The 17209-nt window shown below is 41.4% G+C and overlaps 1 protein-coding gene across 2 annotated transcripts in view; it reads right to left on the minus strand.

The window, feature by feature from the left end:
• The window catches only part of ches1 (checkpoint suppressor 1), a 94553-nt gene that overhangs the window by 40278 nt on the left and 37066 nt on the right, over positions 1–17209 (minus strand). For both annotated transcript variants that reach the window (XR_003598372.1, XM_028039586.1), the window contains exon 2: positions 14419–15018. Coding sequence is in view for 1 of the 2 variants with exons in the window: in XM_028039586.1 (XP_027895387.1) it covers positions 14419–15000 (582 nt within the window). In the remaining variant the exon portion in view is untranslated. The remainder of the gene's footprint in view (positions 1–14418; positions 15019–17209) is intronic.

Consider the following 17209-nt stretch of genomic DNA (forward strand, 5'->3'; position numbering starts at 1 on the left):
TGCACTGTTCAAGGAAAGGTTGTCAAAATAATCCATATTTTGTTCTAAAATCTTTTGTCCTTCTCCTCACCAGGGTATGGGCTGCCAAAGCTCTCCAGATTTCCGTCCTCAGCAGTTCGTCCTAGTTGGTTCCAGGTGTAGCCAATCTTTTTTTTTGTCTGTCTCCCCTGGTGTTTCTTGGACGGCCTCTCTTATGCTTGCCTTGGGGGTTCCTCCTGAAAGTCTGGTTGTGTTGGTTGGTGGTTTGCATAGAGTCTGTCCTACCCAACTCCATGTTTTCTTCCTGATTTCTGCCGCTACTGAGAGTTTATAAGTCGTTTCCTGAAGGCTGACGTTACTGACAGTGTCTGGCCAGCGAATGCTGATAATTCTTCTAAGACACATGTTCAGGAATGTTTGGGGTTTTCTGGTTTGAGAATTTGCTTGTCCAGCCCAACAGCACCGACTCTACGTCGGAGTTGAACGTTGGTTCTTGACAGTCAGGGTCAGGTCTAGAGCAAGATGAAGGCAACTATTGCTTTGCTGAACACTGCATTGACATCTGCATCTGATCCACCTTGCTGGTCATTGACGCTGCCCTGGCAGGTTCTAATCAATTCTTTGAAGATATTCTTTTGCATTAGTCAATACAAACTGGGTCATTTTCATCTCCACAGGTTGGTCGACAACTTCACACAGCAGCGCTGCAGATAAAAAACTACTCAGATTGTTTGTAAACCTCAAGGCTTGTTCGAAGGTATTTTGCCTACGGAGTACAACCATGACGAAACATCCTAATGACTTCGGTTTACTTTTCAGTCTACTGTCATAGACCATGTTTCTTTTTTTAAAAACTGTCCTGTTTAGCAAAACAGGACAGGAACATTGCATGGTTCCCAGTGTCTTTAAAAGAGAAAAAGACCTAAAGCATCAAAGATCCTGCACCATATTCAACAGTGGTGAATTTGGTGGAGGATATTGTGGGATGCACATTCATACATCCCGCATGTATGAATATGTGGGAGGTGCTTTCCCGCATATTCATACATCATTGCAGACCAAACCTCAATGTTGCCTTTTCTGACCATTAAGTTAAAGTTCCAGCAGGGATTAGCAAACTTCACATGTGTACAGTTGACTGTACTACCGATACAATCAGTGGGTTGCCCATTCGATCCCCAGTCCTTCCATCTCTGTTGTTGCGTCCTTGGGCAACACACTTCACCCGCCTTGCCTGCTGGTGTTGGTCAGAGTGCTGGTGCATGGCAGCCTTGCCTCATCAGACTTCCCCAGGACTGCTGTGGCTACTATCTAGTGGCTTGTCACCATCGGCTTGTGAATGTGTGAATAACTGAACATAGTGTGAAGTGCTGTGCTCTGGACTTGATTATGGGCTATACAAGTACAGATCATTTACTATTTTACCATCTTTCACTATCCTGCTTACTTTGTACTGTGGCGCAACTAAGATGACTACTATGCTAGTGGCCAGTGGCTAAGAAGTACATTTGTCATGTCGTGTATTAATTTTTCTCTACTGGGTTGAGTTACTTTGATGACATGTATTTTTAAATACTCAATGGGTAGTTTCTACTGTGTGAAGACCAGGCAGAGCCTCTACTCATTTCCCTGTGTAGCAGAATCAACAACCCATGATCCGGCCAACTTCAGTCCTGCAACGTTGAGAAAATTTAAGAAGCTAATAGAGCATATGCTGATTTGCGTCTGCAACCGCCCTGTCTGGGTCTTTGCATTGTTATGTCAGCTGTGTTGAATGCAGTCCATATGTGTCAAGCCTTGCTCTGTGCGTGTATGCGTGGGTTAACGAATGTGTGTGTGCATGTGCATAGTGAGTTCCCTGAGGAGTGTGATATTACCCAGCATGGTCTGCTCCTAGGAGTGCTTCTATGACTGCCAGCAACGCCTTCTCCTGGAGAGCATGATATTGCACACACATACACAAACTCCCACAGAGGTGACCCCCACTGGGTCAAAATCCACCAAACCCCCCCCACCCCATAACACTGCCACGCTGCCAGTGTTTGTGTAGATATATCTATATGTGTGAGTGGTGTCTGCCTGGGCTGCCGACCGATTAAATCAATGCTCTCTCCTGAATGTCTGTCTGCTGGGGGGCCCTCGCCTCTGCCAACCAGCCAGCCAATCCCGCTCCTCCAACTGCGGACCCCCCTCCTTCTCGGCCGCCAGGCCAATCACACGGTGCATCTCACAGGAAGGGTCCGTAACCTGGGTTATAGCAGTTGCCTTGGCAACAGGCATCATTATGGAAGCAAGCAAAGGTAAAATGGAGTTTGCATTTTCAAACAATGTCATAAAGTTGAGATATGGGCAGACCATGTGATGTCAGGAATCGGTTTCTGAGGACTTCGGGCTTAATAAGAACAACTGCCCATCTCCTCTCTTCCATCCTCTGTCGCGATGAGCACATTCTTTTTTTCTTTTTGTCCTCATTTGTGTTCCACATCCAACGTGTTTCTGAAAATAGTCACATAACCGTAGCGCCACACAGCGAACGAGCAGGATTACACAACAAATAATCCCCTCACTTTGAAAGGTTCACCCCTTACTTTTGAGACGTACCCGATAAAGTACGAAACTAAATCGGAAAAGGCAGCGCATTAGACTTTATAGACAACTTTAAAAAAAAAAAAGAAGAAGAAGAACGGGCTGAGAATTCATTTAGAGAGCAGCAGTCCTTTTATGTCCTGGAACATACAGGTGATGAAGAAAACAGGCATGTCTGGGACACATTATGATAGGATTTAGAAGGCAGAGGGGGGTGGGGAAGAGGAGAGAGGCGGGGGGTGAAAAAGTCAGATAGAGGAATGATTGTGAGTTGCTAACATCTGTTTCCTGTGTTATATAAGCTGTGGGGGCTGGTCTCCCATGGAAATGGGAGATATTAAAAAGTCCTGCTGCCACTGACCCTGCTGGTAGCAACCACACAGCCCTGCTACTGCATTCCTGAATGCATGATTATCCTGTCGCATGAACATTTACCTGACACAATCTCTCACCACGGCTAAGACTATTCAGATTAGCTCGTCCTTTTGTCATCTGTATCCAATTAGAATTATTCTGGGTTAAAGGGGCAGTTTGACAAATTACTCCTACAGAAAGAAATGAGATGAAAGTGCCGTTGAACTCCTTAGACTATTGAACATTCATTTTATTAGAGCTAAAAACATTCATGTTTTTTTTATTGGGATTAAACTGACAAACCAACACAGAGGTGTGCATCACCTTGAAGTTGAAAGGTAAAGCCTTTTTGTTTCTTTCCCCTTTTGTTCTGATACCCCAAAAAATATTCAAATTGCCTTCACAAGTGATCTTATCATAACAGACGTACAGTTTAGGTTGGAGTATCGGTTTAGAGAACTATTAATTACGCAATCTTCAAATTTGGCCTTTGTTAAGTAAGAAGAAGACAACATTAGCAGTGTTTCCATCAATGATTTTTGTGCACATTTTGAAGTCATATTTCTTTCTCTACGTTAAATAAAACATGTAACAGTGCTAATACTAGCTGACATTACAGAACAATTACACCTTGCCTGATAGCAACACCTCCCTGAAAACGTCTTTCCATTTTTCTGAGATGTGTGGTCCATGCTGAGTTGCAATCTCCACTTCCTGTTTATCACAGCCACAATAATGTCAACATCTGACAAAACTATGGTTTGTAAATCCTGGTTGATTTGCTGCAAACCAGTAGATGAAAACATGCCTAGTTAGAATTTTCTCTCTCTTGTTTGAGACATCTTAAAAATTTGCTTAAAAATTTACATGACAATTGGGCAGAGACATAGCTATTGTTTGGAGTTTTTCACAACCTGCATAAACCTTATCAAACATGAGGAAAGTGTGCTGGTCAAACAAGGGCAAAATAAAATTTTCTGGCTCGTGTAGGGGTGAAATATGGTTTGCCACATGGGCAGCTTCATACAGATCCACAACATATTTTTTTAGGCATTTAATTGAAAAAAACAAACAAACAAAACAAAAACACAATCGGGCATTGTTTTTCCCCTTCAATTAAAATTATGCACTACTTTGTGTTGCTCCACCAGAAGTAAAATGTGGAAAATTTGAAAGGGTGTGCTTACATTTGCAGAGCAATGAACTGTTTGTCTAATGTGATACTTAGAGGTTGGTTAGCTCTCTAAAGGGCTGCCTTGCTGTTTTACACCTAAGCAAACTTGTTAACCCCTGAGAGTAACACGAGCATCGAATTACGCCATACCTGAGCGGAGTGAGGCGAGCTGCTGATCTTCATGCTTAGCTAAGCTAACCAGCTGCTATATATTCAGTGAACTATGAAAAATGGTAGCAGTCCTCTCTCTGAGCATTTTGTATGGAAAAAACAGAGACAATTCAATGTTTTCTATATTAGCAGCTTTCATCAAGCTAAGCATCTAATGAGCCTAGTCTGCTATAGAGCTGAAATAATGGCCAAAACAGTAAAAACAGCTAGCTTAGCTAGTTTTAAGCAACACAATGGCTATAAGTGCAAACAATAGTGAAAATTGGTTTACTGTAAATCACTGAAAGACAGTCTATTGTAGCTAAGTAAGTAACATATAAATCCTCATGTGAAAATAGTCCCAAATTAAAAGTTATGGAAGAAATGAAAAACGAGGGTCGAATCGGGGATTTCTGCACGGCAACATGGAATCCAGAGTTAAACATGGAAGAGATTACATTCATCAACACCTAGACGGGATTTACACGCTTGGGTTTTCACTGCCAATGATCCGAACTTAAAAGGAGCGTCCATTACTGCTTTGCTTACAGGGGGGCTGCAGTAGATGAGTCATTTTGTGGCTCCAGCTGTTGCTAACCCGCAGAACTGATGGTGATAATTGCGGCTGTTATTTTGACTCTTAAAATTTTTCATGGTTTTTCAGAGTTTTAGTTAAATGTTAAATTGAACACTTAAGTAGCCTTTTAAGACTATTGCTGAATAATCTTGCCAACCTACAGTTAGCTTGCTTAATCCTTTGAGCAAGTTCAATTCAGTTCAAAAATACTTGCTGTAGATGCTTAAGGAACCACAACGATAGCAAACCAAGAAGATCTCACCTTGGCCTTTTTGTTCTCGACTCGTTCTGTGAACTTTCATAAAATGGATCACATTGCATTCTTGATGCCAACCTTCGCAGATTTGACATATGGCAGTCATGTCTTAGTTTGGTGAAAAAAATGTATATAAAAATTAGAGGTTGGCGACACAAAATTTTAATTTTATCGTGATATTTTGTGGCACTATGTTGTGATAATGCTAAAAGTTATGATTAAATCATTTAGGTGGCACAGCATTCATAGTGCGGCAAACACAAATATTGTTCTTGAAAAGCATTCACATTTGAAACTGGCTTATTCAGAACACCACTGAAAAACTGCACACAGTAAAAGCATTTAATTACATTCTGGAATATTTATTGACGCTCTAGTGGAAGAAAAGGTTGGAGGAGAGGCGGAGCAAAAGCAAAAATAACATTTCCCATAATACTGTCGGTGTTTTTTTTTAAGCACCATTTACTGAAATTTATTGGGACAACAATAAATCAAAATCCTTTCCCTGATAAGAAATTTATCACGATAAATTATAGACAATACAACAAATGGCCACCGCTACGAAAAACAAATTTCTCCCACTAAAACAACAGCTACACTTTTACTATACTTCTGTCTCTCCAGCTCTGGATTTACTGCTAGCACCTAATCTCTGTTTGAAATTAGACATAATATGTAAAGCCCAGATTACACACACACACACAGAGTTAAACTCTAAATGCAAGCATCAGAGTAACTGGCTTTGTTATCCGCACAACATGACTCAATCTATATTATTACAACTGCATACAGGTTTAATAAATGACGTCCCCAGGCAGCGGAAATGCTTTAACAAACCTTAATTAAAATCACTGTGCTACAAGGATCCACCATTACTGTACACATTGTATACACATAAACAAGAGGACTAAAATAAGACAGCAGCTGTAGTGCTGCACAGATCAGATACATGACTGAGCATTATGGCATATTTTTTATGTTTATTCAGAAAAAAGTGACTTTTCGTAAAGTAGAAGGGTTGTGGAAGTACACTGTAAAAACACAAAATCTTACACAAAGTAGTTTTGGTACAAATATCTTAGTACACTTGAAATAAGATAAAATTAACTTAAAAGTAACATTTTTGGCAAAATATAGGAGCTTTTTTAAAGCCAATAATTTATATTGATGAAAAAGTACTATTTCCACTGGCAGGTTATTTCACTTTTAACAAGATATTTTTTCCATGTTGTAATTGAAACAATCAATATTAAGGAATTATTTACAAGCCACCATATTTTTTGCTAAAAAGCTACTTGTAAGGTATTTTGTTCTATTTCAAGCCTACTAAGACATTTGCTCTAGAAACTAGACCAAAAATACTGAGTAGGATTTTGTGTTTTTGCAGTGTAAAGTTCTAATGTGACTTGTATGATTAGATTCTTCTCACTATTCATTCTTTATTATTGACATTTTAGGAGAAAACACATAAATGATCTGCTTGTCAAAATCTGCAGATGTTTTGAGGGACTGAAAACTTTTCCAGTGTCAAATCCAGTGTGTCCTCGTTCAGCTCGTACCAACAATAGACCCATCTGGTGTGACGTAAAGTTTAACTGCTGCTACCTTTTCTTACATCACAGCCAAAATAGGCGTAAAAAAAAAAAAAAAAAGGATAGTGAGCCTGGACTGAATTAAACTCCTAAATACTTGGTAATGTGTTGCTTTTTTTATGTGGAACTGAAGCCGCTTACAGATGTTTAAACTGCAGCCTTTGGGTGAGAAGGAGCATATGGCGACAACGAGGTTTTCGACATGCGACGACATAAAATATGTCATAAGGAGCCACCAGGAGTTTTCACATTTCTTTAAGGTTTTTCCTAAATACATAGAGGAGGATGTTTGACTGAGAAGAAAGACTGTCATAAAGATTCAGAATTAGATCTTTACGGTAGGGAATCATTTCCATAAACATTAAACTGAGAAGAAAAAACCCAAACTGCCTACAGCCAAACTTAGACAGTCTGACTTGCTGAAGGTGGGAGATGATGAGAGCACAGCGCAGACTTTTTTAGTGATCCGATGTCAAAGTGTCGCCAGCAGTCGGAGTCTGGCTGTTTTGCTCTATGTGGCGGTTTTACGATGGGCGGGAAGGTTTCTGTTCTGCAAAATGACCCCAGAATGGTCAAATGATTCATCTGTCTGCAGGCCAACATTGGCTACAAGCAAGCAGTCAGAGCTGCAGCGCATGTCCATGTTAGAGTGCAAGAACAACTACAGAGACTTTGTGAGGTTACTTAAAAGGGGGTTATATACAAATGCAAATGCTAGCCAAATCTTCTGATTTTTATTTCTTACAAAATTTTAAATCATCAATTTCTCAACTATGCAGTACTCTGTGTTGGTCCATCACAAAATCCATCTAAGATATACGGAAATCGGTGGTTTTAACACGACAAAATGTTGATGGAAAAGTTAACTTCTCAATCACTGAACTGAAAAAGAAAAGTTTTTTAAATGCATTTTTTGTTTACATTTCAGTCCTCTATTTGCCATAAACTTATATTTTTTTATGTTTGCCCATTTGTAATTGAAGCTTTGCAATATTTGGACAATTGCTGAATTCTCTTTAATGAATGATTATGTTCAGTCATCTAACTATTATTATTATTATTATTATTATTTAATTTTCCTTTGGGATAAATAAAGTATTTATGAATTTGAACTAGTTACAGAGCCTATTAAATAAATATTCACTCCCTTGAATGTTTTACCTTTTTTTATTGCTTTTACAAATCAGTCATGATCAACATAATTTGGCTTTTGCAACAAAAAAGGTAAAAAAAATAAGTAAAAGAAAAAACAGAAGCTTTAATGTCAAAACAAAACCAGATTTCTACAAAATAAATACAGTTAAACAAAAATATTTGCCATAAAACAAGTGACTGCATAAATTTCCAAACTTTTTAAAGGTTGGATCCGATCCAATTCAACAGAGGCCCACATTTATATTTGTACATTTATCAAAAAAGGCCACATTTTATTTATATTGATTGATTTGTAAAAGCAATAAATGAGTAAAACATACAAAGGGTTGAATACTTTTCATAAACACTCTGTAACCAGCGACGACTTTATTTAAAATCCAAGTCAACAGTGACGGTCATCGACAGGAAGTCGTCTTTCATTCAAGCACCAAGGAGCATTTTTAACACCCTTTCTGCACCGACACCTGGGTTTACTACCGGTCTAATTAGGCACTAAATGCTTTCTTATGTTTACTGTGTGGTTAATTAAATTTCTTGCTGTCGGGCAGGTGTGAGAGCACGGATGAGCTCTTTCACTGGAAACAGCAGCTGGCTCTGATAATCTGCAGTTGAAGACATTTTTTTTATGTTATTTACAACTGCCTTAATCTGGGTTTTTGTTCAAAACGTTTGTGTGAAACGCTCTAAATCAGGGGTGTCCAAAGTCGGTCCTCGAGGGCCGACTTTGGACACCTCTGCTCTAAATTATAGCAAGTCCAGTTAAATCTAATTTATTCGACAAAGGGGTGGACTGAAGATTCATCCATCTGTCTGTTCTGCATTACAGATGCTTTACTTTAAGGTCATTTGGCTATGTTCTTATTCTCGACTGCAACAGCGGAAACCTTCGTCTAAAAAAAGAAAAAAAGAGATTCTAAAGATCTTGATGAAACTTAAGTACCCCCTTTTTTATGAAGATGTTGCCCACAGCTTCAAAACGTTTCACATGAGAGGCACTAGAGACGCACTGAGGGGCTATTCAGGACAATCAGCACAATATCTGGCTAAACTGGTCAGTGAACGCACCATACCTAAGCTCTTAAAGGTCGTGCTATTATCACCCTTTAGCGTGGAAGTTGCAAGAGAAAGAGAAAGCCATTCTTAGGACATGGAATCCTGTTGTGGCACTAATGGCAGAAGAGATTAAGAGAGTAAGACTTTTCGCACGTAACAAGTAGGAAGTTGGATATGCTGGGGAATTCACACACACACCCCCACACACACACACACACCACAAGGTTTCAGTTACGCTAACGTCTGAGGCTGTGACGAGATCTCAAAGGTGTGAGATCTCACAATAATGAAACGCAGCAACGTTTTCATCCAAGTGAAGTCAGTCTCACTGTAACCAACATCTGACTCTTAAGTTTTAAGTGCTGATCTTGAGGATAAGACAGTGATGTTCGCTGATAGGTGTATTGAAAGTTAAGAAGACTCACGGTTCTATTGTTTTTAAAACTGTTTGTGCGAATCAAACGGCAATAAAGTGACAGACTAGACATGAAGCCCTGGAAGAATATCGCCGCTACCCTACCGTTAGCTGCTAATGATGCTAATGACGTTAAATTAAAGTGCGATTTTGTCATGCGGTGTCCGCCACCTCTCCGAACTGGAGAATTGTACGCTGACTAAGCACGTTTTTGAAACCCAGATGGCCATTTGTAAAACGTTTACTCTAAGTGCTTGCTAGCTCCCCGAAAACAGTTGCTACAATGACGTCTCATTCTCGTGGACCGTTATTGTCTCACTGGGGACAAGTTGTACCGTTACACCCCTACAGCCTTAGCCACCATCCTAATCACTAACATGTGACAAGCAAGCTATAAATTGCAATTTCAAAATAAATCTTTGTGAAATCCTGTTTCTTCAGCTGCACACAGTGTGACGTCGCCTCTGCTCCTGCTATGCAAGACTAAGAGGGTAGGAAGGCCGGAAAATAAATGTTTGAATGCATTTAGCTTTCTTATTATAGAGAAATGTGAATTGGCTAAAAGATTGGAAAACAACCAACGATTGGAAACAGGGTCCCAAAATCCAAAGTCATTTTCCACCAAACAAGGGAAAAAGCTGTGGGCACTCTTGCAGGACAACATGTTGCAATCTCTGTGAGAAATAGCAGATGTATGACATTTAGAAAAAAATAAGAATCTACATGTTTCAGTCTTCTGGTGGGCAAGATGTAATAAAAAAAAACAAAACAAAAAAAAACACTTTTACCCAGGCAATTTCACCCTCACCTGAAACGCTGTAACCGTTTAAGCATAAAAACATCAAGGAGCGCCTCTCGTCTGAACGAGGGTGAGGTCAAGTTCGGGGGTGACACACTTAAGTGCGACGCAGAGAGACTTCACAGCGCGTCTCGGATTACAAAACTGCCTTTCTCTCTGCTGAGATTTCATAAGAGGCTTTGAGAGATATATCGCTGACTCCATCGATGTGTGTTTGGGCGTGTGCACGCGTCGCTCCATTACCACATTGATCTCCGGCACTGATCCACAAGACTGAGGGCAACAACCCTTGCCATTAAGGCATGTCATTCAACGAGGAGAAGAATCCTGTTTGTAAACAAAGCCATGGCAACAGCGAGACTCACTCGCTCGCTCTCACGCTCGCAACTTTGAGTTGCCACACAAACACACACGCGCACGCACACACACAAACGCATCGCGGCACGGTGCGCTTTATTCCGAACCAGACCCCCATCTTGTCATCTGCCTGGGAATGACCCAGAAATACAGCCACTGGAACAAATAGGCCACTGTCGTATTATTCTCCACCTCTGGAAATTTTAACTTGGTGCCGTTTTCACGAATCCTCTTTCCCCCTCATGAGCGCAATCTCGATTTGTCCCTCGTAACCATAACTTGACCTCCCCCGTCCCCTTTGGCGACTCCCTCGCTCTCTTCCAACAGTGAGAAGGAAGTAAAAAAAAAAAAACACACACAATGCAGTATAACAGAAACCTATCTTACAGCCTGTAATTGCACGCTCGGCTCAAAGGAAATAAACAGGTAGAGGAGAGGAGAGAGAGAGAGAGAGGTGTATTCACATGCAGATATTCTCGGTGAAAAGCTTTTGGAAGAAAAAAAAAAGGGCAGGAGTCTGAGTGAAATTACAGAGATTCCGTAATTGCGGCTTCAGATAAAGCCCGGGCTCTTGGCAGGTAGAGTAAGAGTCTGCAGAGATGTGCCCTCATTTCCACACCGACGCGGCGCTCGCATGCTCAAGCCCCTTTTACGCACTCATGCGTGTTTTTGGGTGGGGGAGAGGGGTTGTGCGTGTGTGTTTGTTTGTTTGCATGTCAGAGTTGCCCCGTGTGTGCAAGAAAAAAAGAAAAGAAGAGAAGACAGAGAGAGAGAGGAAGGGTTTGAGGGGTTAATGAGTATGCTGTCTTAAGCAGAGAGCAGTGACAGGAAGACAAGACGAGCCGTCCTTGCCAGAATCACCTCTCCACAAGCTGCTCCGCGCACAAACACGTAAGAGGAGGACATATACTTTCTTTTTTCTCCCCACTCAACACCTCTGAAGCACACACACGCACACACACACGCATATACAAGTCGGTAAAGCCAAATCAGTTTTCCCCGTTGCTACAGCAACAGCATACTTTTATGTCAACTGCAACCTTGTTACTATGGAGATATGTATACAAGAGAAACTCTGGGCCGTCGTAGTCAAGAGCCAGATGACAGCACAGATCGAGGGCGTGTGCGTTGCACAAACACACACTTTTGCCATCCTTCATCCATTTTGTTTATCCACACATGCACACACACACACACACACACACACACACACACACACACACACACACACGCGCCTCCACCCACACACACATATATACACACACAAATGATTCAAATCCCATTCTGGTCAAAGAAGCCAGACAGCAGAAGCAGTCGCCTCTCCTCTGGTGTAATCTCCATCAGCGAGAACATTGATCCTCGTCGTTCCCCCCCCCACCCTTTCACTCCCACCAACCCTGCTTAACAACCCCTAGGGCAGGACGGGATCTAAAGGCTGTTGGCATCTGTGTTATTAAATCCTGCGGTATTAATTTAGCACTAATTGAGAGAGGGATTCGCTCCCAGTTTACTCTGAGCAGAAAAAAAAAGAAAAAAAATCTGCTCGGGAAAGCCAGTATTAAAGGGCTGCATCAAGACTTAAATCAAAAGCGAAACGCTCTTCCCACCGGGGAGGCACAGAACGTCGGAGTGAAAGAGAACTATGAAAGCGGAGATCATCAACTATTGATAAGGCCGATTCTGGTACAGCTGTAGACAAAATACAGAATGTGTTTGACTTCACGTTGAATGTGTCTGCGAGCGGCTGATAGCCGTCTGGCTGTGAAATGAGGTCTAACCGCACATGATGGAGTGACTATAGGTTAGGGTTGTTTTATGAAAAAAACAACAACAAAAACAAAACAAAAACCAGTGGATGAACTGAAATTCTTCATCGATGACTGTGGTTGTAATTAGAGCGAATATTTGAAAGCATGATGGCTTTCATCAGCAAATTAATTCTTATTTTATTTAATTTTTTCCCTTTTTCCCCTCACAAGATTTTACTTGGTGGATTTTGTTGTTGCCTCTGCTGTCCAGCAGGGGGTGGGTGGACTGGGCAGCAGGAAAGTTAAGATGACCTCCAAGTATTTTTTGTATTTAACTCCAAGATGGAGAGTTTTTCTTTGCTCTTTTTCATGTTGCGTGACGTTACAACCTCAAGTTGCATACAAGTTAGCAGACGAAAACAAAGTAGTGCACAACTGTTAATGCTAAAAGTGTTACTGTTACTCTTTCTTCTTTGATTCTCAACTGGATTTAACTCTGAACTTTGACTAGGCCGTTCTAACATGAATGTGCTTTGATTTAAACCTGAAATCTGCAACCTTTGCGATCCTAAGATCCATATTAGCCTCCAATCCAGCTGAATTAGACTCGTTTAGAGCCGCAAATGTTACATGACTTTTTTTTTAAAAAGGAAATTTTTTCAGGAATTTTGTCATTTTTAAAGGCTCCCATTTAATTTTATTTTTGAAAATAATAAAGAAAAATTATAAAACCTTTGCAGAAAAAAGAAGGGGCTGCCATCATGTTTCGTAGTGAATAGAACAAGAGTTTAGCATGTAAGACAAAATGACCTTTTTTTCTTTAAAAAAACAATAAAATCACTAAATCTGGTGTCATCTAACTGGCCCAGGGCTCAAGGCCTTTCCTCTGGGCCTCTCTGTAACATATCTGTGTTGCAGAGCTCCTAGTTTGTGCTTTTTGGAACTGGAGGCAGCTGGTCAGTGTCTCCAGAGGAGCTTCAGATCCAGTTTAAGATCCACCACTTGTTCTCATCACGTGCTCCCTTTCCTTCCCTTTTTTCTCCAGCCAGCCATGATATTGGGCAAATAAATCAGTTTTTAAATTATTCTATGCGTTGCTTCCCTTTATTTGTTATGATCCTAGAGCCTGGCCGAAACAAACTGGGGGCTTGTCCGGGATATTCTTTCACCTTCTTTTCAGGTTTTTTTAATGGGTATCAAAGTGATTAAATGCCACATTTCAAATGTTTAATTCTAACACTTTGTGAAAGGTATGTTTGATTTGCCTTCAACTTTCCAATAATCTGCTACTACGTGTTGGTCTAGCATATGAAATCCAAATAAAACACGTTAAAGTTTGATGTGACATGACAATATATTGAAATGTTTAAGAATTATGAATATTATTCAAAAACAATAATGTTATTATGCCACCGCATAGGACTTTTTAGATCTGCATAGATAGTTTATCAGACAGCTGCATCTGATTCGGAAAGCTGCTGATCGAGTTCTGACTAAAACCAGGAAGAAAAAGCACATCAGCCCAGTTCAAATGTCCTTCCACTGGCTCCCAGTAGCTCTAAGGAAATACTTTTAACATACTTCTACTTATAAATCACTGAATGGCCCAGCAGAATTAAAGATCTGCTGCTGTTGTATCAACGTTCCAAACCTCTCAGGTCTTCTGGTTCTGGTCATCCCCAGAACCAAACGTGGAGAAGCAGCATTCAGCTTCTATGCACCACAAATCCGGAACAAACGTCCAGAAAACGGCAAAACAACCAAAACAAGGCTTAATCCAGCTGCTTAGAGTTGCCTTTGAGTCATAATAATTGGAACATTGATCAATATGCATGTATGTACTGTATATTGCCTTGATGATTTTGATTATGGCGCTTGACAAATCCTAAATATTTATTGTTTGTTTCATAATTACGTTATTTATGTTTAGTGTAAAGCATTTTGAACTGTTGCTGAAATGTGCTATAAAAATAAGCTCAACCTTTCTGAAAAAGAGTTTGCATCCCATTCCAGCGTATTCGGGACATTTCTGCTCACTTTCCCAACATATGTACTAATATTGTCTGTCTACTTTTACAAAAAAACAATTTCACACAGTTGATGTGAGAAGTCACCTGCAACTTCAAAACCTTCCCATCATTTTAGTTCACTTGATTAAAACCTAATAAACACACCCAAGGTTTTAATCTGGACCTGTGTATAAAGGATTGTTGATTTCATTACCTGACTGCGATCTTTGTCCACCTTCTTGAAACACTTGTTGAGCGACAGATTGTGCCGCACCGAGTTCTTCCAGCCCGTTGGAGCGTTCGCAAAGTAAGGGAAGTGCTCCAGAATCCAGCCGTAGATGTCCTTCACCGGCAGCCGCTTGTTGGGCGCGTCCTCGATGGCCATGAAGATCAGGCAGCTGAAGGAGTACGGCGGTTTCCGGTTGGCCCCCGTCGCCAGGTCGTACGCCGAGTGCGCGTCGCCGAGCAGCGCGTCGTCCGGGGACGGCGACGAGGAGGAAGGCGAGCGTGGGTGCTGACTGTCGGGATCCTGCAGAGGGGAGACGCTACGCAGCCCGGAGTGGCTGAAGCTGTTGAGGAGGTCGGTGCTCTCATGGAGCCAGGAGAGGCTGGTGAGCTCCTCGTCCTCGGCTTTGGAGAAGGAGGCGGACAGGGAGAGCGAGAGGTCGGCCGCCTCGGCCTCGGACGCCGCCGTGGCGGGGTCGCCCTGCCGGTAGGGCGGGCTCATGCCCTGCGAAGCGCTGGCCCCGCTGCTGGGGCTCTGGGCCTTCTTACTGGGGGGCATGGTGGGTCCCATCCAGCCCAGGGCTCACTCCTGCAAAGCAACAAAGGTGGGAGGAAACAGAAAGAGTAGAAAAAAGGTCAGTTTGTCTGTGTTTTATTAAGCCTTCCCTTTTGCTAAAGGTCAAAAAGGAGGAGATTTTGACTACTTTTGCAATTAGGCAGAATTACATCTGAGGGAAAATCTGCATTATCATCTCCCTCCGAGGCCTTCCGTCTAATTCCGAATGGTGTGGCAAATTTAGTGCTTCAGCGGCTGAGGAAATCTTTCCTTGTACAACCACCCCTCTAATTACCAGTGTAACAGCACAGTATTGACATTACACGGGGTTGCTGTCATAACACGTGAAAACCGTTAAAGGTCTAATGGTTGCAGGGGCCTCAGAAACTGTGCCGGTGATTTAACATCTCTGCAGCATGAGAAAATGTAATTGTCAGGGGTTGGCGTGATAATTGAGAGCAGAAAAGAAACCCTTCTTAAATTCCTGGATTTTACAACATCAGAAACGGCGTCCAAATGATGAGACTTAGTTCCACAGCGGGATATCTGTGACGAGACATGATCGTGATCGGGGGTAATTTACCAAGAAAAGAAACAAATTAAAGTGTGAGTTCAAATCCATCCCTGCTCCAATCAGACCATTATCCTGCCAACATAAGAGCAATGCTGAGCTCGTTACACGCAGGCAGAGTGCGGTAATTGAAGGGGAACGGGCCCGAGCTTCAGACCACAATCAGAAGAAGGCGCGTAACCGGGCCTTTGATTGTCCTCTAGCGCAGACAGCTGTGGGAAGGCGCCCGGCAGCAGCTCCAACTAAAACCTAATCTGCTCTACCCGTTTGGAGCCTGAGAACAGAGACACACACACACACACACACACACACACACACGCACGCGTCTACGCATAAAGCAACACCCACGCAAACATGAATGAAAGCTAAAGCACATACACTGTAAAAGGGAGTTTTGCCTGGCATTCAATTTAAACAATGAAATATTTATGTTATGATCAAGGATATTAGTTTGTAACTGTGAATTTCAACACTGGTTTAATCCAAAATATTGGCTTTCCTTACAGACAAATCCTACCTAAACAGTTTGATCATTTGTTCCTATTAGCTTAGGCAGACAGCATATTGTGGGTCTGACTTTATTAACTGGAAGCAGAGATCTCAAACCTCAGTCCTGTTCTAGATTAGTGGAGGATAAAAACTGAATACTACTTCTCCGCGTTTATTTCTGACGATTAATTGAGTAATAAAATGTTTTTTAAAAAGTTAAATATTGGTCAATACTATCAAAACAGCAGCATTAATATCAGATCTCAGGCTCAAATTTTCTGCAGCAATAATTGCCCACTTTTTAAGTTGACCTGGACAAAAATTATACAAAAATCTGAAATTATGTTATATTTAATAAAAAAGCAGCAGGTTCATGAAGAAAATAATAATGTCTGTACTCCTGATTTTCATTTTGGTATTCATATTTAGCCAATTTATTAGATAAACTCTCACTTTTCCCAGCCAGTTATAGCTTTTGTGTCCACGTTTTCCGATTTTGTGTGAAGGGATTTGGCACCTTTGTCACAAACAGAGAAACATACAGTATGTCAGCTATGTGCCGGGATGGTATAAAATTTATTTTCCAGTTCGCCCGTAAAGAACTGGAAAATAAATGCTTATGCTATGGATCTGATATGGCAGCCTGCTGTGTTCAGTCTATCTGCTCCGTCCATATGTAGACCCCTCCCAGTCCGCTCTGAACCAGCCATTAGTCAGGTGGCTCTGGGAGGAGAAACTCTGTCTTATTCCACGCGTCGCGCTAGTCATTTTAAAAACGTCTGTTGTTGGTCTCCCAAAAAACGATAAAACCTCAGAACAATCAATGAAATCCCACCGACCGAATACCCTTGACCGCATTTGAAAATTGAACGTTATGCTGCCAGCACTTAGCATTTGCAATTCACATTCGGAAGATGAGAGCACTAATAAGAACCCGGCCGGAACACGGTGCCCTGAACAGTAAAACGTAATTTAAACAAAGCTGTTTTGTTATCAATGCTATTCAGTAAAAGCTGTAGTAAGTCTTGTGACAGACAGTCTGTGTGTTTGAGAAAGAATTTCAGTTTGAAGCCAACAGGTTAATGTGACATCTTTAAGTCACATTTTCTCATGTCTTTTACGCAGAAGTAAATCGGGATGCAACAATTTCAGACCTTGTGAATT

Source organism: Xiphophorus couchianus, chromosome 15, assembly GCF_001444195.1.
Source record: "Xiphophorus couchianus chromosome 15, X_couchianus-1.0, whole genome shotgun sequence".
NCBI classification, from domain to species: domain Eukaryota; kingdom Metazoa; phylum Chordata; class Actinopteri; order Cyprinodontiformes; family Poeciliidae; genus Xiphophorus; species Xiphophorus couchianus.